General features: G+C 42.8%; 1 protein-coding gene across 8 annotated transcripts in view; it reads left to right on the plus strand.

Moving 5' to 3' along the window:
* KLHL29 (kelch like family member 29) overlaps positions 1–27,560 on the plus strand; it is a 568,419-nt gene that overhangs the window by 475,516 nt on the left and 65,343 nt on the right. For all 8 annotated transcript variants that reach the window (XM_025206190.1, XM_025206187.1, XM_025206189.1 and 5 more), the window contains 2 exons: positions 16,515–16,714; positions 26,030–26,289. In XM_025206190.1, coding sequence (XP_025061975.1) covers positions 16,515–16,714; positions 26,030–26,289 — 460 coding nt within the window. The remainder of the gene's footprint in view (positions 1–16,514; positions 16,715–26,029; positions 26,290–27,560) is intronic.

Raw genomic sequence — 27,560 nt, forward strand, 5'->3', positions numbered from 1 at the left:
ACTCCATTTATGGAAACCCAGTAATTGACTGGCCAAGAAGTCTCATTTGGATTTGGCTGTGAAGATGTACATTCGTCTGCAAAAATCACCAGGCACTGTCTATTTCTGGAGGGAATCTAGGGCAGATTGTTATTGTTTTATTATTGAGTTGTCGAATGGAAATGAACTGTTGACTGAGGCTGCTTTAATAGAGCAGTCATTGAAAGCAAAGAACTTTTAAATGCACTTCCCTGAAATGTGACTCTGTGAAAATGGTGTCCCAGAGTTTCACATTTGTGGTCACTCAATCACTCATATCAGATTCACTCAGTAGACAGGTAAAAATGAAGGGGGGCTATTCCCATTGAGTGCCAACTCTGCAAACTCAACCAGAGGTTGCAAAGGCAACCTGGGCTCTTCTCCTTTCACGCATCAGGAGCAGCAGTAAGGATTCCCGAGGTCAGCTCGTGTCCTCACTTAGGCCTTTTCCACTCCAGGGTTTTCAGCACTGTATACTGGTCTCACACGTATAGCCCTGAGAGAACCTAATGGGGTTGCATAGGTGTATTGAAAGCAACAACATCGTTATTGCTGCTGCTGCTGTTTGACTGGAGGAGAGCTCAGCTTGATGCCATGTTGAGTTTACAAGGCTGACGGGTAGGAAGAGCAGGGAAAAAATATATATATTCATCTTATCTGAGTGAGTTTGTTCTACAGTACCTGGAAGACAATAAACATTTTAAAGACTTTCCAAAGACCTACATATACTGCCCAATCCTTCAAGGGACCTCATGGAAGTCAATAGGAATCGAGGGCACTTAACTTGCAAGAGGCACTCAGCATCTTGTAGGATTATGCCCTTAGTAAAGTAAAATCGTTATAGGTCACAATGTCAGTATATATATATATATATATATATATATATATATATATAGTAGGGTTAGCTCACCTTCTCAGTAATGCTGACATCTTTGTTAACAGCTCCTCTTAGATTGCACTTAATGTGATATAGATAGCGCTCATAGAAATAAAAACAGACAGTGGTCTTATGTAGCTGAAGAATAAATAACATTTCTTTGTATTGTATAAATTATATATAAAGGACAGTGAGTTTGCTACAGTGGATATGAGGTCTGATTCCCCTTCAGCTGAAGTCAACAAGAGTTTTCCTACTGGCTTCCATAGGATCAAGATCAGCACCATAAAGAGAGAGAAAGAGAGAGAGAGTGTGTGTAAGAGAGAAGAAAGAGTCCCTGCATGTGCTTGTTTGCAGAAATACCTCTCTGTTTTCAGTCTATATACTGCACAATTGGCAAACTGCTCTCTTAGGCAATGTCCACACAAACATGGACATTTGGTTCCCTGGGGACAACTAGCAGCAGTGCACCACTGCTAGTTGTCCCTGGGGAATGCCTGTTCCATGCACCTTCTGGCACGTGGCAAGTTACCCAGGTGGGGTAGACCCCAGCAGTCTTACCTGGGGTCCTGGGGACTTCAATCCTGACATCCTGCCAATTGGAGCCTGGCCAGCAACCGGAGTAAGGATCGCGCCGGACTGGCTCTAATTTTAAGCAGCTCGCACTGCCCCAATGTGTGCTACTCCAATTTTTTTTTTCTGTGGGGTTTTTTAACTCCTAAATATCCACCCCTGCACTGCTCTCTTGCAGCCCGGAGAAAACCTGAACATGTAGTAAGTGGCACCGCAGATGTGTCTGCGGTGCCACATACTGCACAGCCGCACTCGTGTGGACACAGCCTTAGTGCATGCCTGCCACTAGTGCTGCTGTGTTATATTTTGTCTTAAAGCACCAAGTGAGTCACTGATGCCCCAAGTGAGTAAAAAATAAGCATTTGAAAGCAGGTAAAGCCAATTTGAAAACAGAAAAGAGAAAAACTTAGGGATTAATCTGGTACTCAACCTAAGTGAGGCTGCTCTTTGGCTAGGGCCAGAAATTACACATAAACCAGTAGAAGTGGTTGGACCAGTAGAAGTGGTTGGAAACCTGTTTGAATCTGTAACACAGCAGTTCAGTGCACAGAAACCACTATGAGTATGGCCAAACCCAGTTTAAGATAAACTGGATGGATGTAATAGCAGACTTAACTGATTTAGGTTAAATCAGTTTATTGAACTTCTGTCCCAGATGCCCTCCAGATTCTAGTTAATTTACAGTCCCCCAGCGTCTCAGGATGCTTTGCTCCTTGCAGGGTGGGTGGGCTTCAGCTGAGCAGGGAGAAATGCTTTAGTGTCCCCAGGCTTCTTGGCCTGAGCCACTACAGGCATGAGGCTGCATTTCTGGAATTAAAATTGAATGTCTGTTCACTTGCTTATCAGTTCAATCTACGCAGCTTGGACTAACCTGCAAAGATCAAATCGATTCAGCCTCAGGCTTTTTGACTATCTGTACTTAGCCAAACAGGTGGCCACCAGTATTGCTAGGGAAATATCCTGTTGTTCGTATTGCAAAAAGTTTTCCTCACCACCAAATAAAAAATCTGTTTAAGAATGACTCTTTGATTGCTGTTGAAATGCATTTTAAATAAATATACAGTTAATTTGATCCTAGAAGATCTAGGATTGAACTCCAAAAGAGTGGTTTTAGACCATATCAAACATGAGATCGATTCAGGCTCAACATTAGGAAAAACTTCTTCACAGTCAGGGCATCCAGACTGGAATAAGCTCCCTCCATAAGTGGTGCAATCACCTACCCTGGAAATCTTCAAGAGGAGACTGGACAGTCACCTTGCTGGGGTCACCCGACCCCAGTTATCTTTCCTGCCTGGTGCAGGGGGCTGGACCCAATGATCTTCTAAGGTCCCTTCCGGCCTTACAATCTATGAATCGATGAGTCCTATATTGGACAACCCAGTCATAACAAGGTGGTTTTCTTCATTGCCTGGCATTGTTTCATGTGTCCTTCTGATGCAATGCTCTCAGGCACTCAATAAACCCTACTCCAGATTTGTTGTACCCAGAATACACACCAAAATGAAGCAGACAGACAGAGCAGAAGGATGGCATGATGTGTGTGTGCACAGCTGGCAGGTCTAATTAAATTGCTAGCATCCTCAAGAATAACCCTTTGCTCTATAATGGTTTAAAAAACCATCAAACTCTTGGACAGCAGTACTGTTCTTTGCTGTATTTTCAAAGAACCCTTTCCTGGATAATTCTTTTGATAGATGTTTTGAGCCTAGTATGTGAGAGATCAGGGTTTGACTGTTTGGTCTCATTGCTGGCTCTTTCAGCTGCAATGTAAAGTAGACTGAAGAGGCAGCCTGCTCATCCTTAAGAGAAGTCCTCTGGTTAATTGGTTCTGAATTAAGGCTTTTTTCAGGCCTTAACCAGTAGAGGATTCTTGCAGTACAGCACCTAAAAGAAAAAAAGTGAATTGTAAGCAAGAGTTAGGGAGAGAAATACGTTTCCCCCTCCGTCCCTGCCCCCCCCCGATGTACACACTTTGTATATTTGAATGGAGATCATAGAAAATCATAGAAAATAGATGTGCCCAGCTGATATCCCAAACCTAAATTCCCCCTAACTTTGGAAGTGAGGTTGAAATCCAGACCAGAACTAGATTGTGCTTTGAGGTTCTGGCATATCTGTATGTATGCATAATTTATACATGTGTATGCGCGTGTGCTTATATGGATGTTATATAGATGCTAGATCATTAGAGATGAGCGAGGATTTGAACAGTTTTATCCCCAGCCAGTTTCTCCTTCTTCCCATCCCCAACTAGCGTTTCAGGATCCAAATCTGAGCATTGTGCCACCTCTGTAATAGCCCAAAACCGAAGTCCCATGCCCATATCCCTCTCAAAGCTTTGGCAAGGGTGCAGACATTCCCGATTCAGAGTCCGCAGCTCAGGCTAGTGTGTAGCGAGCATGTCTTTTTTAACATGCATATTTACATCCTGGAAGAAAGCAGAAAGCACGGTGTGTGCTCTGGAAGGAGAGGTGGAAAATCCCACAATGTCACATCATTTTGTCAGCCTGCATCTTATGTAGACAAATGCAGCTGCCATAGTAATGGAATGACTGATATTTCTAGGAAAAACAAACTTCTCAGGAACATTTCAAGTTGACTTTTCTTTTTCTGTTTCTCCTCCAACTCCTGGCATCTTTACCAAATTCATATTAATGGTAGGAGGTCTTTGGTTTAAAATTCCTTTCTAGCCCTTGGCTTTCATAACGAACCCTCTGAATGGTATTTTTCCTCCAGGCGTCAGTTCAAAGAAGTTCAAATAGTGTTCAGTAATCTTTAACGATTCAAGATTTGCTTTTTAATGGTCTTTTTCATTTTGTAGTCACGAGGGCTGGCTAATTCCGGTAGCACAGAGCATAAAACATACACACCAGGAGATGAGATCACAAAGCAAAGATTTTTTTGATGCAACATAATCTGATTGTCCTTCTTTTACTACGGAGTGAGGCGTCTGAGTTCAGGACCAAAGTATTTTTCCAGGCTAGCCTGCCTCTTTTTACAATTGTTTTGTCCTTCTAAAATAGGTTGGCACCATTGCTCTGGTGTCCGACCTGCACAGAAAGGCTGGATAGGTAAAGAGTTTTGGACGATTCGGGCCAAACTCTGTTTTCCTTGCACTCCCGTCAGTCTGGTGTAACTCCATGGGAGCGGTTGCTCTGCATTGACATTGCTGCGAAGGAACACAGCATTTGGAACAGGCCAGAGACATCTACTTCTATCCATCGAAAACAGTCTGACAGAACTGCAAAGGCATTCAGGTGTCTGGAAAACAGACTGCCTGGCTTGTGTTTACGTTGTGAAAAGCCAAAAATGTGAAATAGCAGATGAAAGAAAAACCCACTTTTAGCAGCTCCTCTGTCGTGTGGCTTATTGAGAACTTCTGCTTCTAACCCCGAAAGGGAAGTATGAGGAGGATCTTCAGCTGCCGCCTCCTGCTTTCTTCCAAAGAGAAAATGGATTTGGAAACAAATCCTTTCATTCCTTTGAAAGTGGAGGAGGAGGGTCTTGAAAGTCAGATATGTTTTTCAGGTGCGTCGGAGACGCGCTGTACGTAGATGGCTGTCGTCAGGCGTTTCTGTTAAACCACTTAATAGGGTCTCCGGGAGGGGGAGGTTTAATGGAAAGCACAAAGCGTACTGTTCTTTGGCTGCTGGGGCGGAGGTGCAAATTATGCTATACATGCCTTTTCCCTTAAACAAGTGGCCTGTAATTATAGCACGTTGGACTTGAAATGCTGGCCTGGGGCACAGATTTACGCTCTTACAGGTGGCAGCCTTTTTTTGTCATCGCTGTTCACTTTCACTGTTTGTGAAGCAACAGCAGTCACACCCTAATATTATAGCTGGCTGTTAGATATTACGCAGCTGCCAGGCCCTGGAAAACATGTTTCCATCAAGCAAAAATTCATGGGCTTCTACGTAAATGAACTGCAGGTTACAAGTATTTCTCTCTGCTCCTACCAAAGGGCTAACAAATGGGCGCAGCGTCCAAAGCAGAAGTTCCAGCGTGGCTTTATTCAGCCCCGTGAAGCAGTCCGGGGTGGCAGGTCTGTACTGCAGGTTGGCTCTGGATGGACGCAGATAAATTCTCCCTATTCTGAAAGACAAACTGTGGCAAGCGGGGGCGGAAGGCCTCCTCCCTAAGAGTCTCTCTATGGCCCAGAAATGAAGCACGTGCTTTTGTAATAGTTTGAGTTTGCAGAGGCACCATGCAGAATCATTTAACCTCACTCTCCTCTCCCTCCTGAACAGTGACTCTATTTACTGGAGCTGGAGCTTCTCACTCAAATAATTTCTAGACAGAACTACAAAGCCTACAAATCTTACCCAAGAAATGACAGACTAATCGCCCCTCTTGCTCTCGCTTTGGCTGGAGTTATCTGCGAGGCACGCTGCTGTCACACAACCGCTCATAAGATGCTGATTCTCGTGACCTAGCTAGATTTACTTACATCTCACGGCGCACTCGGAGCTCGGCTGCGTTGTGGGCTTGAAATTTAGGGGCAAAAGGAAACAGTTATCTAACAAGGTCCAGCTAAAAGTAAATGGATCAAAGATAGACAGGCAAAAACCACACAGCATAGAAAGTGGAAGCGTGCGCTTGAAAGCTGTCATTTTGGGTCACCTCCCAACACATATCTTGCCCTAAAATGAAGGTAATCAAACTCGCGTTACAGGATGCTAGCAGGTAGCTCTAGGGAGCAACACTGATGCTGCCCCTTCCCAACCTTGCACAGCTGCATTTGGAGGGGGAGATTTTTTTAATCCTTCCTCTCAGGTATTGACCACAGCTAGATCAGGACATTGAACTTAGGTTAATGATATGGTCCTTCGTTCCTGAGATAGTGGACACTAGCAAGTTAAATGCTCAGAGCAGCGTTTGGGGATTCGCTGTAGGTAATTAACTCCCGGCAGCAGTACGTGGCAAGACTTCCCTATATCCTTCCATACTATACATGTAATATTATGTCATTTACTTATATATAGTTTTTAAGTGACACCTGCTTAGCCTAAGTGTATTACAGAAATGAAGCAGTAACATCCACCGTGTGAGGGGCAGAGCCAGCATACTATAAAAATCATTCTAATTTCTGAAATCCTGATTGAGACCATTGGGAGCTTCATTATTATTATTATTATTATTATTCCCCATGTAGACACTGCAGCGATGAGAGGAAGCCTTAGATATGCTGCCTAGATAATTGATTGCATGGATTTTATCACACTGATAAGCAAAAATTATAACAAATCTCGTTGCGAGCGTCAACCATGCACTTAGTGGGTTTATTGTTGTGCAATAAATATGATGAAAAGAAACCAGCTGTGAGTGGGATCGGCTGGGAGTACCACTGGGTTTTGACAACAGGGAATTTTTGTCTCTCCTGACATTCAAGTTTTTTTTCCCTTCCTCAATCATCCACAAAAACCCTTTTGCACCTTTTATTTACCTTTAAAAAATGTGTTGTGCCGCAATCCTTTTTCAGCCATTTTCTGCTCAAATAGGCTGTCAGAGGCGCTTGCAAGCACGTTGGGGCCAAGGCTGTTAATACTGCGGCCCAGTTTTTTTATTTCTCTAAGACTGGTTCCTTTGAGAGATTCACTCTATCCCCACTCCGTAGCAAAAGAGTCCAGGGTCAGGAAATGTTGCTTTTCCAAGGGCATCTGGCTCATTCTCTTGCCATTTGTTTAAGCCAGGCTCTTGAAACTTGTCTTTTTCTTTCTCAAGTCTCAGCAGGGAGGCAGATTTGTGATTCAGACTGTGATCTCAGCTCCTATAGCATTACAGTCTTTTGGCTCTGCTTTTTTGAAACAGCCTTTACAGAGCAATTAGATCGTGTTCCATCTTTGAAAAGCGCTAGGAGCATATTTGAGTCCTGGCTCTTTTGTTTGTTTTGTCGTGTCCCAGCCATGTTTCTTGTTAACAGAAGCGGTTGTTGCTAATCCTGTAGTTTTGTCTCAGTTTCTAATTGTCATCGTGTAATGGTAGATTAGCAAAAAATGGCCGGTACACGCATAGGTTTACCCCCGTCACTTTGGTGGGGATGAACAGGTGCAAACTGAAAGTGTTTGGCCTGCGGTAAATTATGCCAGCTTTGCCAAATTCTGTCTGCCTGGAGCGAGGTAACAGAATTTGCATTGACATCTTGGTATACAGCAGGCAAATAAGTTTTATACCAAGTTTTCTATTTAGCTAGGAAATTTTCCTGACAGATTTGCAAAGCTGTGCTTAAACACTGCCCTTTATTTAATCTCGTGATTTTACTCGTTCTTTACCCTAATAATACAATAGCATTGTTACACTATATGGGTTTTGGTTTTTTTCCTCAGAAGACAGATGGATAGTGACTGAGGCTCAAAGATAATATTTATCTCAGAGATAGTGTAAAGAAGGCAGAGATTTGCAAGTTGCATTTTGAGGCTGATAAAATAATTCCAAAAGCGAAGCAATGCCGGCATATAATTTATTTAAAAAAAAATCCTAGTTAACAGAACATCCAGTGCCTTATGACATACATATTGCAATGATGTTGCTCTATAAATGTCCCTTGCTGTCATCATTTACATGACTGATTACCTTGCAGCTGTACAAACTCCAGTAACTTAGTAATAACCTGTTACCACAGAGTGTGTGTCTGCATCTTTGGGTGCGCGTTGCGTGTTGGTGTGTTTGTGTATCTGTGTGTTTATCTCTCCAGAGCATATAATTACCCAGAATCGTAAATCAAGCTCTTAGGCATAACGCATTGCTTTTCATGTAGAGCACAGTATCGGTTCTCTACTTAGCTGGAGGTGAGCTATAATGTAAGTCAGCTTCTTTGTCGCTTATCCCAAGACAAATAGACACGTTGTTTTTGCACCATTTAATAATTTTGATGATGAGGAAAAGTCAAACACTGGGCAGTTAGGATGCAACAGCATTGCTCTTTCTTCTTCTTTGCCTGGAGTTTCAATACCTTCAGGATTATGTTCCACGGTAAACAAGATATTCCATCTAAATCGTGTAGACTTTAACAGAAATTTTTAATGAGCACATAACTAACAGACTCTTAAGCCTCATGAGAAGCCTCCAATCCCTGCCTAGTGTTCTCTGTTTGGTAGTCAAAACAATTTGACAGGGATAAAAAGAAGTAGCTGCTCTTCATTTAAGTGCTTCATCTTCCATTACAACCTTGCATTCCCTGTTTCATCTTCCATTACAACCTTGCATTCCCTGTTTTCTTTAAGCCCAAATACAATGTCCTAGCAAAAAAGCAATTTAATTTCTGCTGTTTTTATCCCTTTGGTGGAGGCAGCAAATATTTTGTTGTAATGGCATGAGGACCCAAATAGTTGCTCTTCTATCAAGTAGCTCCCTATAAGAGCAGCATGTCACTGATCATTCAAGGGCGGGGCAGACAGTGGAACTCATTAGGTTAATGCCCCTAGCAGACAGTAGTCCTAGCAGCAGCATAACGAGTAGGGTTTGCACTCTGGACAAACCCTGTTGTGGGTGTGGGAGAAGCGAGGGTTCACAGGAGTCTTACTGTAAGTAGTGCTCTGCCTGCCCCAGCTCTTGCCTGTAAAGCAGCACGGTGTCTGTCTGTGCACCTGCTGCTGCTGCAAGAGCAGCACTTCAGAGCTGCTCTTTTTTGGGGGCACAGACTCCACAGAGGTGGGGTATAATTTTGGCTCCCCTCCTAAGTTGGCACCTGGGTTGGTGCCCATCTCATAGTTTCATAGTTTCATAGTTTCAGGGTCGGAAGGGACCTAATAGATCTTCTAGCCTGACCCCCCGCCAGGGCGGGAGAACAACCCAAAAAAAACTCACCCTAAAAACAAAAACGGGACTCAAATGAGTCCAGCCAGGTAAGTATCCAGCCTCTTCTTAAAGATCCCCAGGGTAGGGGCCTGCCCCACCTCCCTTGGAAGTTGGTTCCAGCTCCTAGCCGCCGTAACTGTGAAGTAGTTTTTTCGGATGTCCAATCTGTACCTCCTCTCCATCAACTTGTGCCCATTATTCCTTGTTATGCCAGCAGGGGCTAGGGGAAACAGCGTCTCCCCCAAGATCTCACCCACCCCTAGTTCTTCTTCTGGTCCTAAGAAGCATGTCCTCTTGTTGGTCCATGGATAGAGCTTCCAGGTGCAGCAGTGGAATCAGGAGGGCAATATAACCTGGGGTGACAAGGACCAATGGTCATAAGCTGATGGAGAATAGGTTTAGGTTGGAGATCAGAAGGCAATATTTTACAGTTAGGGTGGCCAAAATGTGGAACCAACTTCCCAGGGAAGTGGTCCTCGCCCCTACGTTGGGCAAATTCAAGAGGAGGTTGGATGATCACCTGTCTGGGGTCTTGTGAACCCAGCATTCATTCCTGCCTGCGGCAGGGGGTCAGGCTAGATGATCTGTTCAGGTCCCTCCTGACCCTAGCTACTATGATAATGTGAGGATACGTGGCAAAGACTAGTATACATTTACCTCTGCCCTTTTTTGTGCTACAAGCCCTAGAGATTTCCTTTAGTTCTGGCAGAAGGGGTCTGTGTTTGGAAAGTAGAGAGCTATTAGGATGCTGTTGCCAGGAAGTACCATAAAGCTGCATTGGTTGAATAATCATCAATTTGGACATCAGAGATGCCTGCATCTGTTTTTCACAAAAGCTGAATCAATCCAATTTCCTATAAATAAGTTAAATGTTGCTGGCTGTTCCTTCAGACACAGTATGAATAAGATTAAGATTATAGATGCAGAAACAGCAGTGATGAAGAAAGTTTAAGCATCTTTAACTTCCTGAAAGGAAGTGTCCCATGCACGTAGCCACACTGCCTCTTCTGCACAACCTACCTCGACTTCATCCAGAGCAGGGGTGGGCAAAATGTGTCCTGCCAGGCCACTCTATCCTGCCCGCAGGGCCCCTAAAAAATTTAGAAAATTACTATTTATATGCCCCTGGCTGCCTGTCATATGGCCCTCAATGGCTTGTCAAAACTCAGTAAGCGGCCCTCCACCTGAAATAATAGCCCACCCTAATCCAGAGCCGATGCATCTGCAGAAAGGGTGGTTAAAAAAATCATATGCCATGTCCCTGTGCCACTCTTACCCTCTGAAAAGAGCAGATAAAGGTAGTAGGTGCTTTGTTTGTGGGCAAGAGTGATGGACAACAGGCAGAAAGTAAGAAGTAGCTTCCAATTGCCAGGAGTCAAATAATCCTTTTTCTGGGTGACGGTGCAGGGGTTGTGAATCATTCAAATGCCTAATTTCAAAAAATGTCTTTATTTTAAAAGTTAGTCATTTATTCTGTTCACATTGTGATAGGGAAGAGCTGAAGTCTATGACATGCCTCTGAGGTTACATTACTTGTAGTCATGTCGAAGAGGTGTCAGTGAAGCTCTATTAAGCCTTCCTGCTCTCACACAGCATGATGAGACACTGTCGGATGAAGTTGCACCAACTGTTCCTAGTCAGAAATGTACATTTGCATAAAGTGTTTCACATTTTTATGTTTATTCCTCGCAGATGGCTCCATTTTGAATGTTCTGAATTTGTTTTGACTTAGTCGGCGACTATAGCTTGTAAACAGAAAGCAGACGGGTGTCTATTCTCTGCAGAGGTAGCTCTCCACATTTGATCTGAAACTTAAGACTGCAGCCAACTCGGAGAGACGATCCTACCATTAGTCAATCAAAATAATGTTGCAAACCAGTTGAAAGCTGCATATTCAAACTATCAGGAAGGGGCAGGCAGAGCACTGCCTGTAAATGAGTGACTTGAGATCGGAGCAGTGCTGCTCTTACAGCTCTATTTCAGCCAGCTTCAAAATACTGCTTTGCAGCTCAGGAGTGTCTCATTATAAAAGGCTTTGTACTGCATCAAGCAAAGGTTGTGTTAAAATGACACCTGATAACAATGATGTAGTGACTTTATATATTACACAGCGATATCCAGAGAAAGATTTATATGTATAAATAAAATAAATAAACCGTTATTTACACACAGACAAGAAATAATAGAGAAGGCGCTGTTCTGTCTGTATTAAGCAGGAGACAGTGCTGATGCTTATCTTCATATGTTCAATCTAAGGAAAAGCACATTTAGAGCAAATTAATCCCAGGAATAGACTCCTCTGCTTTTGTTTTCATGTTTATTCAGACCCAGCATCCGACTCTGTTAGCAAGGATTTTTTCACATTTAGCATTAATTCTTTCCTACCAGCATGCAAACCTTTTATCTCCTCCATAGACTCACTCACTAGAAGGATGCTAACTTTGTTCTTTGGGGTCCTGAGTGTAACCGAGCCGTGCTTTGCTTCAGAGGGCTCCCGGTGCCAAAGGCTTCTCCAGTGTGTTATTAAATTGGAAGCTGTAGCTCAGCTAAGTGCCGCAGCATTCACAGACACCTAGTCTGTTGGACCCAATTACCCCAATCGATAAAAAAAAATGTTTTGTTTATTAGTAACTGCCTTACCCAAGCAGAATGAATATGTGCCATGGCTTCAACTCTGCTTGCAGATTGGTGAGGTCTTTCCATCACCCCACTGGAGACTATATGATTTGTAAATCAGAAAGAATTTACTGACACCTACCATAAAATTAAGCTGTTAAAGAGCTCTTGTAGCCTGTTTAAATGTAGACCTAAACAACCCTCTTTGCTGTTTAGCCCAAGATAAATCTTTTTAAAGTCTTGTTCTAAATCACTTCCTAATTTTAATGAGTTTATATATCAGCCCTTGCCAGCTTTTTACTGTGGCCATGCTCAAAGATTGCAGCGATGATAAAGTATGGACTAAAATTGTTTATTACATATTATTCTTTAGAAGCAAAACTTTTTTTTCCCACAGAGGCTGTTGGGAAAGTTATTGATTTTCTGCCACAGTGTGAAATGTTTGACCTTTCTAATATGAGCAATGATTAGAAGGCCAATAAAATGACATCAGTCTATTTAAACTTTAGAGTTCACAGGGCAAATAGCAAAATGTGTCGCCTTTAACTATGTCCATGGACTGTAAACATACCTTACCCAGCTTTCAGCTCTAATGAAAAGCTAAGGAAGCAGCTGGTCAAATCTCCAAAATGCATTCTGAGTGTACACAGGTGTGTGTGTGTGTGCACGTGCGTGTGGGTGAGACAGAGAAAGAGAAGGTGTGCATTACATGCTTACTTGAACGTGTATTAAATGCATGCATCTCATGCACTTTACTGTGAATGCATGTGTTTCTTTTCCACTGAAGGACGAATCCTTTCTTTTACTGACTTCAAGAAGTCAGTGGGAGCTGTGCTGCTGATTGCCCTAAGAACAGTCTTAGACCATCTTCTGAGGCCAGTGACAAAACTTCCATTGATTTCGGGGGTGCTGGGTCAGACACCACGTGCCTGAGTATATATGAACATGCACCCTTTCACTTGATGAAAAGCTCTCTGCATTTACAGGGCTAAATTATCTTCTTTGTTATACTAGTGCAACCTCCCTGAGTCCACAGGAGTTGCACAAGAGTAACTAAGAGGAGGATACGTTGTGAGTGCATGAAGTATAATAGCTGCATGAAGGCTATCGATATCATACTACCTATAAAATAAGGAACGCAGGAACCATTCTCAGAGTATACGTTTCTAGTGCATCAGTGTTACAAAGGAAATACCTGAAGACAATTCTATTAGGAAACCACTTCAGTAAATCAGATCTCAGAACCCACTTTCAAACCAGACAAAAACCTCTCTGCGATGCACCACGTGTCCAGTCACATCGGTCTGTCTCCATGTACATTTCTCTTTCTCAGTTCCTTTGAAAACTCCTTCTTGATCCCTTAGGACCTACTTTAGCCAATAATCCATCTGGTTTCCGATCTGTGCAAATCCACACGAGCCCATTCATCAGCATGGGAGCTATGCAGGCTCTTTATCTTACTTTGCAGCCTAAACCAAGCCCATGTTGCATATTCAGCCCCACTCAGCATTGCATTGAGCTGTGCCCCTCATGGGTACATAGTCTAAAAAGCCCAAGCACAGCGACACACCATTTTCAAACCATCGCAGAGGTTTTCTCTTCCATTACCGGCGCTTGTGATTGAGTAAACACCTTAGCTTTGCTCTAGCATTTAATCAATTCAAGCAACCTTCGTTGCTCGATGTATTGCAAAGTGCAATGAATTATTTCTTAATTATTCTGGAGAATAGAGGACTAGTCATTGCTGCTGTTAGTATTTTTTTTTATTCTGAAGTTGGTGGTGCCTCACCATGTCCATTTTGTCTCCTCATCACTGCTACATTCACGACAGGAAACAGCTCATGATTGCCGGCAGTCTTTTTGCCGTGTTACACAAAACCATCCCATACAATTTTTGCCCGAACAAATCGGTGCTTGCAGTATCAGGCGTCATTCGCTGCATGGCTCAATCTTGCCACTTACCGGTTGCCTTCACCTCCCATTTAAATAAGTGGGCAGTCTGTTCATTAACTAGTCCTGCTTGATGAAGAACTCCTTGTCAAGTGGCAAACAGTTCCTTGAAGCGATTAATGGAAGAACAGGAGATACTTTAGCTAGTTACTACGTCATTGCCTCAGGCACCACGGAGGCATTGTGATACTGGGCACAGTGTATAAAGGATTTATAGAGCGCTCTTTCTATGAGACTCCTGAGAGCACGGCTCAGTCCTTCTGCACGTACTTCAAGCTCAGAAATGAGCCTGTGAAGATGCCCTGGGGCACCGTCTTCCCCGCGGTGGGCCTGAGATCTCTGTCTCCAGCCTGCTTGAGAGCAGCGGTGAGGGATACCATTGCAGGGGGTTCACCAACTCGTGTCCAAGTTTAGCGCGTGAGGGCAAGTAGCCCCCTCGGGAGCACTGCAGGCGTGTTACAGCCATCCCCATGCACACTTCAGGATAGACCAGATACAAGGGCTTGTGAGAGCACAGCTGTATCAGGGTCTACAATATTCTCACCCCTCTGTTTTCTCTCAGGAGGGACCGTGGCCTGAGCGAAAAACTGCTTCCATATGTGATAGTTTAGAGACCATATGGCATCTCTGTTAAAAAGTCAGGATTTCGTATGGCGTGTGCATGTTGGGGCACAATAAACACCTCGATTAACATACATGCTTATCCATCTGCTTGTGGAATGAGACCTAGCCTAAAGGGATACCCACAGAAAAGAAAAATTCAGTGTTTAGGACATGACCTTGGGATCTAAGTGATTCAAATGAACTCCCTGTTTTGCCACAGACTCCTTGTGTGACCTTAGGGAAGCCCCTTTGTCTTCCGCTCTACCTCAGTTCTTCCTCTAGAAAATGGGGATAGCAGCATTTCCCTTCCTTACAGGTGTGAGTAAGGGTAACTATATTGAAGACAATGAGGTGCTCACTTGTTCTAGTCATGGAGGTCATGCGAGTGTCTTGGGTAGAAAAATAAAGTAATTTAAGAGCCCAGTCCCACAAAGGTTTAAGATCATTGACTTAACTACTCACAATGTGTACAGTTAAGCAGACGCATAAGTATTTAGGAGATCAGGCAGGACTATGGGTTGTTTTAGCCCATAACTAGCTGAAATCATGTATGAAAACCTGTGAAGCAGCTTTGGAGATCACTGAGTTTGGTGGGGAGCCAGAGAGTGATCCGTGCATTTCTACAAGGAAAGAAAATCTGACTTGCTGAGCTTTGTCCTCTGGGATTGTGGCTGGATGTGGATATCTGACCGTAATCTTTGTAGGCAGCCCTGTGAACTTTGAAAATTTAAGGCCCCAAGCAGTTACTAGTGTTGTATGAGTTTAAACCTTGCCAGTGATGAAACCATTTATTCTGAAGAGTTTCCTGGTCTGTATATGGCCCGTGGAGAAATACACAATTTTGATGCCAATCACACAATGGTTTTCACAACTCCTGTAGCAGTAATGATGTGAGCAGGCATTATTTGTCCAGCTGCTAGGAGAAGTTAATGTGTTTGTAAGAAGGTGCTGAATGGTGCTAACCACTGAAGGAGTTTTCTCACTTTAACAGATTTTTCCCTTGCTTGACATTACCAAAATTTATCACTTTTGTCTTTCAGGTGTAAGCCGTCTTTAGTGTTGCAGCCACACCAGCCAACCATGCATTAGGAACTGGGCCCTTATTTTAATTTCTTATAATTTCTTATTCGTTTTGTCCAATAATTTCACGAACACTAATGCACACTTCAAATGCAGGAGATATTTTGATCCCCAAATTGTTTAGCACTTTATGCAGGAAAAATCGTAGGCCACAGTCATGACACTCCTAGAGGATGGCTGCTGGCTTCCTGTGGCAGAGCTGGTTGTTGTTTTTCCCCCCTTCCCTTCTTTGCTCTAACCATTTTGTCTGTCTATCTTGTCTTGTATTCAGTTTTCAAAAGCAATGCCATGAGGGGCTTCCTTTTTTTAGTGCCTAAAGGGGAACAATATATTTTAGATATGAATATGCATGTAAATATATATGTATGAATGTCTGTCTATAATGCCTATATTATTAACATTCATTGAGAAGTTGAAGCTTAGAAAATCTGCTTGAAATCTTTATTACAATTATTATTTCTGATCAAAAAGATCCTAAAATGAATCCCTAAATTTGCATGACATAAAATCACTCGATGAACTGGATGAGAGATGTCCTTGATAAACTAGGTGACCTTTCTCTTGAAATTTAGGAGGTTTTTTTCCCCCTGACTGTCATATTGTGCAAGGAAAATGAGCTATTAAGTCAAAGTTAAAATGTATTGTTTCCCTTTGAAAGCTAATCCTGTTCCTCATTTTCATTAATGTTGGCTCATTCTTTTTCTTTTTCCTTTCGTTTTGTTTTTTTGCAACTGTTTTTTGCATGAAAATGCAGAGTAGCAATAAACAGATTTTTTTATTTTTTTGGTAAGACTTGCTTTAAGACTCTTCTCTTTCAGATCCAGTTAAAGTCTTTAAGTTCAGTTATTTTAAAATGCAATATTCTTCAATTCCTTAAAAAAAAATATGAAGAAATGTAATGAGGTGCAAAGCGATGTTCTAGCCCTCACTAGTTGGTAAACAGCGGACAGGGGATGGCGTAATGTCCTGTAAGAATGTCATTGTCTACTGTTACCAGGTCACCACGAGACAGTAGCCGAAGCGGGGAGAAACTGGAATTGGCCATGTCAAACCTCACTGCAGACGTCTTGGAGTTACTACTGGAGTTTGTTTATACAGGTTCTTTGATCATAGATTCTGCCAATGCAAAAACCCTTCTGGAGGCTGCCAGCAAGTTCCAGTTTCATACTTTCTGCAAAGTCTGCGTTTCATTTCTAGGTAAGTATCATCCCCATTCCACCGAGTGAGCTTTTAAGCCTTTATCAAGTTGCTCAGCTAGGAAATGCAAGATTAAATGTCATTTGAAATACAGTGGGCTTCCCTTTGTTTGGACTGGGATCTGTACTTAAATTGTTCCCATTGCTGCAGAGGTAAACTGATTTACAGACAGTAAGGTTGTTTGTACAGCGGGGAAAAAAATTATCCAACTGCATTCACATTTCGGATAGATTTTTTTCGTGGTGACATTTAATTTCAAAAGGTCATACTTTATACAGAAACACTGTGATGAAATGCACACCCATGTCCTATTCATGTGGGCATGACAGTAGATGACAGAAATTATGCCAGACTACCTTTGTTCCCCATAACAATAGATGAATATGGCTTCTTCAGTCGGGGTCGGGGTCTGCCAGTTGCTTGGAAAGTCACACACATCTCCAAGGCCTTGTAAATAAGATCTGCCTTAAGCACAGCAAGTGGCATGCTATGACTTTAATATAGAGAGATGTATTAATATGTGATTAGTATTATTATAATAAAGTTATAGACTGCTTTACAGTCCAGCAGGCTCACAGGTTGTTTATAACAATCTATATCACCCTCATGGTGTGCTTTTAACCATCTACAGTGCACTACTTGTTCATGTGCCACACTTGTAGCATTTATTTACAGTCTTTATCAACATAATGTGTGACCTACATATTATGTACTTCTATGTGCTTACTTTCAGGATACGATGCATCAATCTTTTTTTGACACCCTATTTCCCCTGATACCTAAAACATACCTCTCAGCTCTTGTTCATTATGAGGCATGTCATTCCCTTTGGAACCCAAATTTATTTCTGTCTTTTGTGAACCAGGAGTTGTCCTAAGAGTTTCTCATTTTAAATTGGCGTGTGGCACTGCAGAGGGTTGAAGATGAGCCTTTAGGAAGTGTTAGAAATGTTCAAAATGAAATCCAGCATTGAGTCTGGTTCACCACTGTACGACTTCCAAATGATACACTGGCATAACTATTCATTTCAGAGGACTTACACCAGTGTGCATTTGCATCAATGTAGTAATGAAACAGCCCCATTATTTCTAGCTTCTTTTCTCAATGTTCGTTGCTGTTTCACTTATTTAAATGTCTGGCATCAACTGTGTGGGCTGAAGCAGTTTGAAAACTCTCTCTATCATTCCCAATATGATGGTTGTAAAACTTGAGCAAAGGCTGTTGCATTGGCACTGCTTTCCTGTAGCTTCTTTCCAATGCCTTTTAAATGAATAGATCTTAGAGCCTTTCTATTTAAGAACATTATCTCTAAAGATTCAGCCACAGAAACAAAATACATTTATTTCACTAAATCAATGTGAGATTTCCCTTTTCCAATATTTAATATTTGAGTTCAGTGAACCATGCTATGGTATGAAATAGGAGAGTTGGCTGTAAGTTTAGTGATATATAGGGAGTCACTGGAATTCTGTATTCTCATTTGGAGAATTCATAGAGCATAATTGCTCATTTTTATTTATAGCTCTGACTGGAGTTGTGTTTCAGAGATAAAAGAACATTTGCCATCTAAGAAGAATAGGAAAGTCACTATTGCTTGTTTTGTTTTTCCTGTAACAAGCCAAAAAAGGCTACAATGACACAAAATAGTGTTCCCAGTAGTCGTGGGGGGTCCACCAATGGAGAAACAGGCCACCTCCCTCTAAATCTGCCAAGAAATGACCCTGTCAAAAATGACACTTCTTATCCACTTCACTACTATGACTATACCCAGCCTCTTTCTCTTTCCTTCACTCTTCAATCCACTTTTTCACCAATTTGTCACTTCTTTTCTTTTTCCAGACATAGAGCTTCAGAGTTGTTTTTCGTGGTCCCTTATTTACTCTCCGGAGAATTGACACCACAGTCACAATAGCCGCCCAAAGCACAATTCTGGGGATTCATTGGCATATTCACTTGGGGCTGTAAGTTAGGGGCTGTGTCACAGAGAGATCAAACCGGGGGGATTATAATAGCTGATGTGCAGTCTGGAGCAGCAGTCTGATAACAAAGCCTGCTTTCCTCAGTGAAAAAATGCTAGTGGTCTAGAAGGTGGTCTAGGTGTCAGGTATAGACATTACACAGGCCACATACACAGGCCAGGTACAGACTTTTAGTGGCATAAGTGCTCAGAAACCAGTCTATACCCAGAAGAGAACAGAAGTCCAGCACACACACAGACTGGTTTAAAAATGGCAGAACCCAGTCTAAAATTTTCATGCACCCACACCGCACCAAAGGGTATGAATGCATGTTGTGTTGGCATTTCATACCAATCTAAACTGCTCCACTTTTACAGAAAACCATGTAACTTAGATCAATCCGCCTCAGGCTTTTCGAATGTTGGTACCTAGCCACAATGTCAAGGAGGAGGCTAGCAAGAAGCAGACGTTCTGAGGTTTTTTCCAAAGAAAAAGATTTCAGCAAGAAGCTTGTCAGAGAATCCAGGAGAAAGCATTGACAGCAGTTGGATGAAGGGCCACCTGGGAGTCCTGCATGAGAAGAGGCTTGTAAAGCCCTGAGAGAAGGGAAGAAGGTCCACCCATAAAATCACAGAATCATAGACAAGAAGGGCTGGAAGGGACCTCAGGAGGTTACCTAGTCCAATCCCCTGTCTGAGGCAGGACCATGCCTAATCAAACCATCGCATATACGTTCTTCCCTAACCTATTACTAAAATTGCACAATCTGCCACAGGTAGAGCAAGGGGACAGTGGCAGTCAGTGGGTCCATCTACACAAGATGCTTAATATGCAGTAGACTAATTCCACTGCACATGAGTGCTTCATGGCAAAAGCCATGCTGATGTGCTAATGTGCAGTCGTATTAGTCTACTGTGCATCACAAAAAGGCTGTGCGCCACTGCTACTGTGCAGTAACACCAGTTACTGCACATTTAGTTGGTACTTTATATAAGAGGTACTAAACTTAATGCACAGTAACAACAGTGCATTTATGCACATGTAGACACACCCGGTATCCTGCTGCTGCAAGACTTATTAAAATATTCTTGAGAGAACCAAGGAAGAGGCCATCCTGCTACAAAGGATGGCAAAAACACCCAGTCTCTACTAATCTGGTGCCAATGGTGTAAAATTCTTTCCTGATCGTAAATATGGTGATCGGTCTGACCCTGAGCAGAGGGGCAAGACCTTCTAGCCAGGAACCTCCAGCTTGGACTGCAACCAACACCAAACATTTCTAAGGAAAGTGAAAAAAGCCTTGACACATGTAGCAACAGGAGGGGGAAAAAATCCTTCCTAGCTCTATATGGCAAACAGTAAAGCCCAAAAAAATGGGTAATATCAAGCACCCTCAGGACTGTCCTGACTTGAGCAGGAGGCTATACTAGATGACCTTGTGAGGTCCCTTCTAGCCCTATTTTCTTATGATCTCTCAGTGATCTGTTTGGGGAGTGGAGGAGTACCTTTCTAACCATCCTTTACAGAGCAGTCCAAGCATAGATACTCCTAGATCATACCTGACCATCGCTTCTCCAGCCTCTTCTAGAAAATGTCAGTGGTGGAGTTTCCATGGCTTCCCTGGGAAGTCTATCCTACTCCGTTACTGTTCTAAGAGGAAGTTACTCCCAATACCTAATCTACATCTACTTTGCTGCAACCTCAAGCCATGGATTCATGTCCTGTTCTCTGCGGCAAGAGAGAAAAAGTGTTTTCTCTCGTTTTGATGGTAGTCCTTCAGATTTGAAGACTGCTATCATGTTCCCTCTTAAACACCTTCTCCGCAATATGAACATACCTGTTTCCTTCAGCCTCTCTTCATGTGGCTTGCCTTCTAAATCCTTTATCGTTTTTGTCACTTGTCTCTTGACTTTTAACAACTTCTCCACATACTTTGAAAATGTGGAATCCAAAAATGCACACAATACTCTAGCTGAGGCCTACCCAACGCTGAGTACAGAGGCATTATTCCTTCCTGTCCTGCACCTAGTGCTCCTGTTGCTGTAACCCAAAATTGCATTTGCCTTTTGTGCAGCTGCATCACGCTACAGACTCATATTGAAGCTGTGATCCACCAAGTCTCCTAGATTCTCCTCCATCGCACTGCCATCCAACCAGGTGTCATCCATTTTTTATCTGTGTTCTGATTATTCCTCCTGAGGTGTAACATCTTGTATTTGCCAGCGTTGAACTTCATCTTACTAGCTCCAGCCCAGCTTTCCAAACTGTCAGGATCCTTCTGAATGGTGCTCCTGTCCTGTCCTGTCCTGTCGTGTATTTGCAGTCTTTCCCAGTTCCACGTTTTCTGCAGATTTGCTCAAGAAGCTGTATATTCCAGTATCCAGATCATTAAAACACACATTGTACAGCACTGAGGCCAAATCAGACCTCTTTGGGACTATACTTGAAACCTCCTGCCATTCTGACATGGATCTTGTATAAATACCCTTTGCTTAAAGCTATTGAGCCAGTTGTCTATCCACCTTGTAGTAATTTTGTCTTGCCCACATTTCTCCAATTTGTTTATTGGAGAAGGTCATGTGGGATTTCGTGAATAGCCTTGCTGAAGTCCAGATACATTATATCCACAGCATTCCCTTCATCCATCCAAGTAGTTGCCTGTAATTTCACAGGTCCCTTTTTTTTTGTCTTTTAAAAAAAAATCATTATGTTGCCTCTTGTCCAGTCCTTTGGTGCCTCACCTGTTTCCCATGATTTCATAAAGATTGCCGAGAGCTCCAAGTTCTCCTGTGTCAGTTCCGTCCGTACCCTGGGATGAAATTCGTCAGGCCCTACTGACTTGAATTGTTCAAATCCATTCATTCAGACCCATTCAGACGGTCTCCCTTGTTATCTCATTCCTCAGATTGTTCCCTTCCTTATCCAAATAATCCTTACTAGCTGTTTAGTTGTAGCTTATTTTTTTGTGGAGACTGAGCTCTTCTTTCTCTGAGTCTTCCGTTAAGAGTTCCCCGTGGCTACTGAACAGTGGACTCACAGGTTCCTTGGTCTTTATTTCTGGCCAACATATTTAAAAAATCCCTTCTTGTTGCCTTTAGCTTCTCTTACCAGGTAAAGCTCATTTTTTACTTTTGCTATCCTGATTTTTTTCCCTGCAAATTCTTACTACCTGGTCATCTTTCTTGGTGACCTGCCCATTTTTCCTTTGCCTGTATACTTTCCTTTTGCATTTGAGGCATCCTAAAAGCTCCTTGTGCAGCCACATTGGTTTCTTGCCATTCTTTCTGTGCTTCCATCATGTTGGACCAGCTTCCCGCTGGGCTCTCAATGCTGTGCTCTTTAGAAACTTCCAGCCCTCTGGGGCTTCTTGTCCTTCAGTCTGTCTTCCCACAGTGTTGCTTACAACCTCTCTGACTTGGTTGAAATCTACGTTTTTGAAATCCACTGTTTTAGTTCTGATGTCCTAATGCTTTCCCCATCTCAGGATCAGAATTGTATCATATTGCAATCATTTCCTCCCAAGTTTCAGGTCGCCTTCTTATCCTCCACCAGTTCTACCCTCCTAGCCAAGACAAGATTCAAGATAGATGATCCCCTAGTTGTATCCTTAACTTTCTGTAATAGAAATTTTTCCTCCACAAAAGTTAGGAACTTGCTAAATATTTAATGTTTGACTGTATTATTCTTCCAGAAAATATCCAGGAAATTGAAGTCTCCCATCAATACCATCTCATTTCTTTTGGATAATTATGTCACCTTATTTCAGCTCTTCTTCCTCACTTGGTGGTCTATAATAAATCCCCACCATTATGTTGGTACTATATTTTTCACCTTTTATCTTAACCTAAGTACATTCTGATCTGCTACTTTATTCCTCCTGACCCAGGGAACAAGTGTATATATTTTTATGTGTGTGTGGTTTCACCACTACCTTTTTTTCCAACCCTGTCCTTCCAAAACAGAGTGTACCTCTGTCCTGCCATGTCTCTGTGATACTAGTCGCATCACAGGTCTTTTCCAACTCATCTTGTTTGTTCCCCATACTTCTTGCATTTATATGCATGCGTTGGATGTATTGTGCATTCTGACCTACTCATTTCCTTTTGCATCCCTTGTTGCTGTCTTTTCCCTGGGTTGAACTTCTTCTGGTCCTCTCCCCTCTGTATTGTTTGGTCTGTTGCTGAAGGGCCTTGTTCTCTATCCCTAGCTTAAAGTCCCCATGTTAGGTTGGCCAGGTGACACCCAAAATGCTTTTTCCAGCTCTGGTCAGATGGATCCTGTCTCTTGATCGCAGTCTTCCCTCCAAGAACATCCCCATGTTGTTAAATAATCCAGAGCCTTCATATCAGCACCACCACGTCAGCCACACATTTACTTCCATGATGTGATGGTTCCTGCCATCACATTTACTTCACCTCCCACCGAGAGAATTGATGAGAACGCTATTTGTGCTTCAAGCTCCTTAACCCTCCTGCCAACAACTTCATAGTTTCCTCGGATCTGCTCCTTGTCATTCTTCAGTATTACTGGTGCTTGCATGATAGATAAGCTCTAGCAATGTTTCTGTGACATCCTGAATACTTCCTGTGACTGCACACTTCCTGGGCCTTCGGATCAGAATGGTGAATTCATACTTCTGTTCCCCACAGAAAGGACTCACCAACCACCACGACTCTCCTCTTCCTTCTTGCTGAGGTGGTCTTAAAACCACTGTCCCTGAGGCCCTGCACTTCCTGCTTTCCAGACTACTGGGTTCTCCAGTTCTTGCCTGCTGATGTCCTCACCTCTGCCTTTTCCCCAGCTGTACCACAACAGAGTACTTTAAGCTCTTACTGACTTCAGTGTGTTATTCTTGATTTCTGGGGACCCTCCTTCTTCTGCCAGTATTCACTTGCTGCTATTTCTTTTCTTTTCCCTTTGGCCTCTCCAGTGCCAGATTCTCATAACTCCCATCCAAGACATCGTAATTTTCCTGTATAACGTGGAGTGTGAACACCTGTGCTCCCAACCCTTCATTCAGACCCCAGAGATCTCAGAAAGGTGTTTTGGATTAGTTTTGTATAACCAAGGGAACACATATGGGGGTCAGCAGGAGAGCAAAGCCCACTGAATGTCACTGGGATACTTTGGAGGTCTTAAAGTCGTCTTGCAGATATGACCTGACTCTTTCAAGGCTTAACAAGGATGGAATCCCATTAACTAAATGGATCACAGGCTGCAGCAGAGAGGTGTATTTGCTTGAGCTGATTTCATAGTTTCATACCCATTAGGGGCTGGAAGGGACCTTACAGATCATCAGCTCCAGCCCCCTTGCACTTGGGCAGGAAAGACTTGCCTAACTGCTAGGGCAAGCTAAAAGATGCCTCCCTAAATTTAAAGACCATATTCAATACAAATGAAAGGGCCTTACACCAGTACGTATGATGCCTTCAGGTAGACTGACACAACGAAGCATCTACCTGGCCCTGCCAGCCCATGTTCTCTGTGTCCAGCACATCAACATCATCCATGAACTTCAGGTGGTTGATCTTCTTAACTTGCACCCTTACCCCAATGTCCTTCTTCATGCAAACAGAGGATTTATCTTTTCAGATAGCAGTTCTGAGATTATCAGTTAACAGTGCTCAGATTATCTTTCTGTAGCCCATCCCCAGTCTCACAAAGGTAGTAAATCATTCATTCTACTTCAACAGCCATATTAGAAGTGATAGAGCCCACAACACCTTCCCAAGCCTTCTCAGTGGACTTTTATTCACACTGAAGAGGGTGATGAAGTAGATCAGATCATAGTGGCATGGCAAAGAGAAGTTTCTTGGGGAAGAGGAGCAATGGACATCTCTGAGAAGTAACCCCTGGAACAAGGAGTCTGAGCATATAAAAATGTTGCCTTGAACCAAAATTAAGCATCACAGCTGCAGTAGGTCTTGCTTGAAGAAATGTGGTGGAGGGTGATTTGGGAGCTATAGGATCAGCTGATAAAATCTGACAGCCTGCTTTCTAGACTGGTGCATCTAATACCAAGTAAAAATATAGACCTAATCACATATTAATAAATTAGACTGTAGACAGTGTACTTGGGGATTTAAACCAGATGGAGGCAGTTGCATTGAACACTGGCAGAAGAGGCGTCTGGCAGGAGTTTTAATGGAGGAGTTCTTGAAAAGCTTCGCCTTTATGCCCAGTGCCATGTGGTAGCCACATAGACTATGATGCTGCCCAAATGTAATACATTTTCCTTTTAACAGCAGGCAAGCCTGCCTTGCACACATTAGTGCCCATGTTACCAGCTCTCTATACCTGAAGAAGGGTGTTGGTGCCTGAAAGCTTGCAAAGAACAATTTTTCCAACTATTTAGTTGTTCTAATAAAAGATATCCCATCTACCCAAAGAACCTCACCTGCCCATATAACCAACTGATCATTCTTGTGACAGCTCTGTTGTTGGGTTGATTGGGTATCTGGCACATCTTTGCTCCCTCTTTTATTTTAAAATCTCCAGCACTGCTTTTAAATTAAATATACTCTGTTATTAGTAGTGTCTCATCTAACAGAAGGCTGAGCCCCATATATATTTGAGCTCCCCTTGCATGACTTTGCTATTGGTATTTTTTTTTCTTCAGAGCATCTGAAAAGCAGAAAGGACAACAAAGTGTACAGTATAACTCACACTTAACATAATGCTACACACAGGGCTGTTACTTCTGTTTGCTGGATAGGAGATAATGCTGTCTCCTCTGTGCCTGATTTGCTTTGAAACACCACTACACAACATTTAACAGAAACCATTAGTATAATCTGTGTTTTGCATAAGGGATGTCATCACATTCAGCAGTAACAAAGTTCCTTTGGAAAAAAAAAAAGAGAGAGAGAGAGATTTTTTTATTTGAAGTAGCTTAGTAGCTGAGCAGGGCAAAAATTATCATAAAGTGACTGTAGCATCCTCAGAAAAGTCCTCAAAGCTATTTATTCTTAAAGCATCTGCAACTGGTCTGTACTTCTGTGCTGTTTCTTAAAGGAACATTGTAGGCAGTAGAAGTAGCAGCGCCGATTTGCCCCCCGATTCCTGCCAAATGGGAGGTTCTGGGGTTTGAGGTCATGCAGCAGCTTTCCCCTCTGGACCCACAAGGGCTCAAACCAAATAAGCCAGCCAAGGAAGTAGCCTCCATCCAGGGCAGGATTTACAAATTCAGCTCTAAAGAGACTGCATATGGTCAACGTGTTTTATTGTAATCAAAAGTCATTGGACTAATCAAGGAGTTATTCACAGTGAACCCAACTTCAACCCACAGCACCTGTTTTTTAATAAAATAACCACATGTTGTTTTTATTCATGTGTTTCCTTTATTTGCTTCATTTAGAAAAACAATTGACGGCTAGCAACTGCCTAGGAATATTAGCCATGGCCGAAGCCATGCAATGCACTGAACTATACAACATGGCCAAAGCATATGCCCTGCAAATTTTCCCAGAGGTGGCAAACCAAGAGGAGATCCTTAATATCTCCAAAGACGACTTCATTTCCTACATGTCCAATGACAGCTTGAACACCAAAGCAGAGGAGCTGGTGTACGAAACAGTGATAAAGTGGATTAAGAAGGACGCTGCAATCAGAGCTCAGGTAAAAAATAATCTTAGAAACCACTCTCCTTTCCATTCCCATAAATACCTCTTTAAAATAGAAGCTGGCGCCGTGCAATTTTAAATGTGAAGATGAATAGGAGATGGGATGGTGGGAGTGAAAAGAACAAGCGGATGCAGGTTGTGGATGAAATGCATGCAATTTCCGAATCTGATCCCCATATCTGATTGTTTAGAATTAAAAGCGTCTAATTTGCTACACCTGTCTTAGAAGAATACAGCCCTGGGGGGGGTTTGGCTGTGGACTTGACCAAAGATAAATCTTAAAGGATTAAAGCTGTGTGACGTTACTTCAGGAAAGAGATGCGTTTTAGTAAGGGGTATGCAGCCAACGCTAGCGAGAAGTAAACCCATCAGAAAATCAGAATTTCTCTTGGCGCTGAATACTAATCATGTCACTGTACAGTGCGTACAAAAAAAAATTATACAGTCCCTTTACTGGGTAACTCAGGCACCCCTGCTGCTTATATACATATTTATTAGAGTCAGCTTGTCTTCACCATTACTGAATTATACAATGAAATATGGTGCATTGGGAAGTTAAGTGTCTGCCTAGCCCTGTTTTGAGATAAACATTATAAATAATAACTGGTTTTGAGGCTAATGAGGTAAAACATTGTCCTTGGGGACAGAAGAATTATACTGGTGACTCTCAAGGACCAGGCTTTTGTTTTAGATATAACTGAATAGGATCTGCATTTGGTTGACCTTCCCAGGAAACGGTGGTAGCATGAAGCTAAGTACCTGAAGTGCCTTCCCCTGCAACCCTGAGCTCTCCCCAATAACCTGCAGTTGTGGAGGGGCCCAGGCAGCTGAGTGGTTATTGCTGGAGTCCCATCCTCTCCTGCTTCTGCTGTATTTCCTCAAGGAAACCTAAAAAGGACCTGAAATATCTTAGAGTGGCATGAAATCCCTCTGGCTCTTTTCCTCTTTAAGAGGAAGCATAGTCCAGTTTGCCCTGGGATTCAGGAGACCTGGATATTAGCCCCTTTCCTGCCACAAACCCCTGCTTAGTCTTTGTGCGTCTGCTGCTCATCTAATCAAACGCAGGCAGTAGCACCGTCTTACCTCCTGGGGATGTGGAGCGATGCACGGTGGTTGTGATAACGATTGTCACATGAAGTCCCTGCGATACCCCAGCCCCAGGGGACTCAACCAGCACTGGCTCAGGCACTACTGTCAGTGTGCGGCTCTTGGGGGTCTCCTCCAAACTTCCCTCTTAGGCAAGTGGCAAAGCGGATGAGACTGGAG

The sequence above is a fragment of the Alligator sinensis genome, unplaced genomic scaffold (genome assembly GCF_000455745.1).
Source record: "Alligator sinensis unplaced genomic scaffold, ASM45574v1 scaffold780_1, whole genome shotgun sequence".
In the NCBI taxonomy this organism is placed as follows: Eukaryota; Metazoa; Chordata; order Crocodylia; family Alligatoridae; genus Alligator; species Alligator sinensis.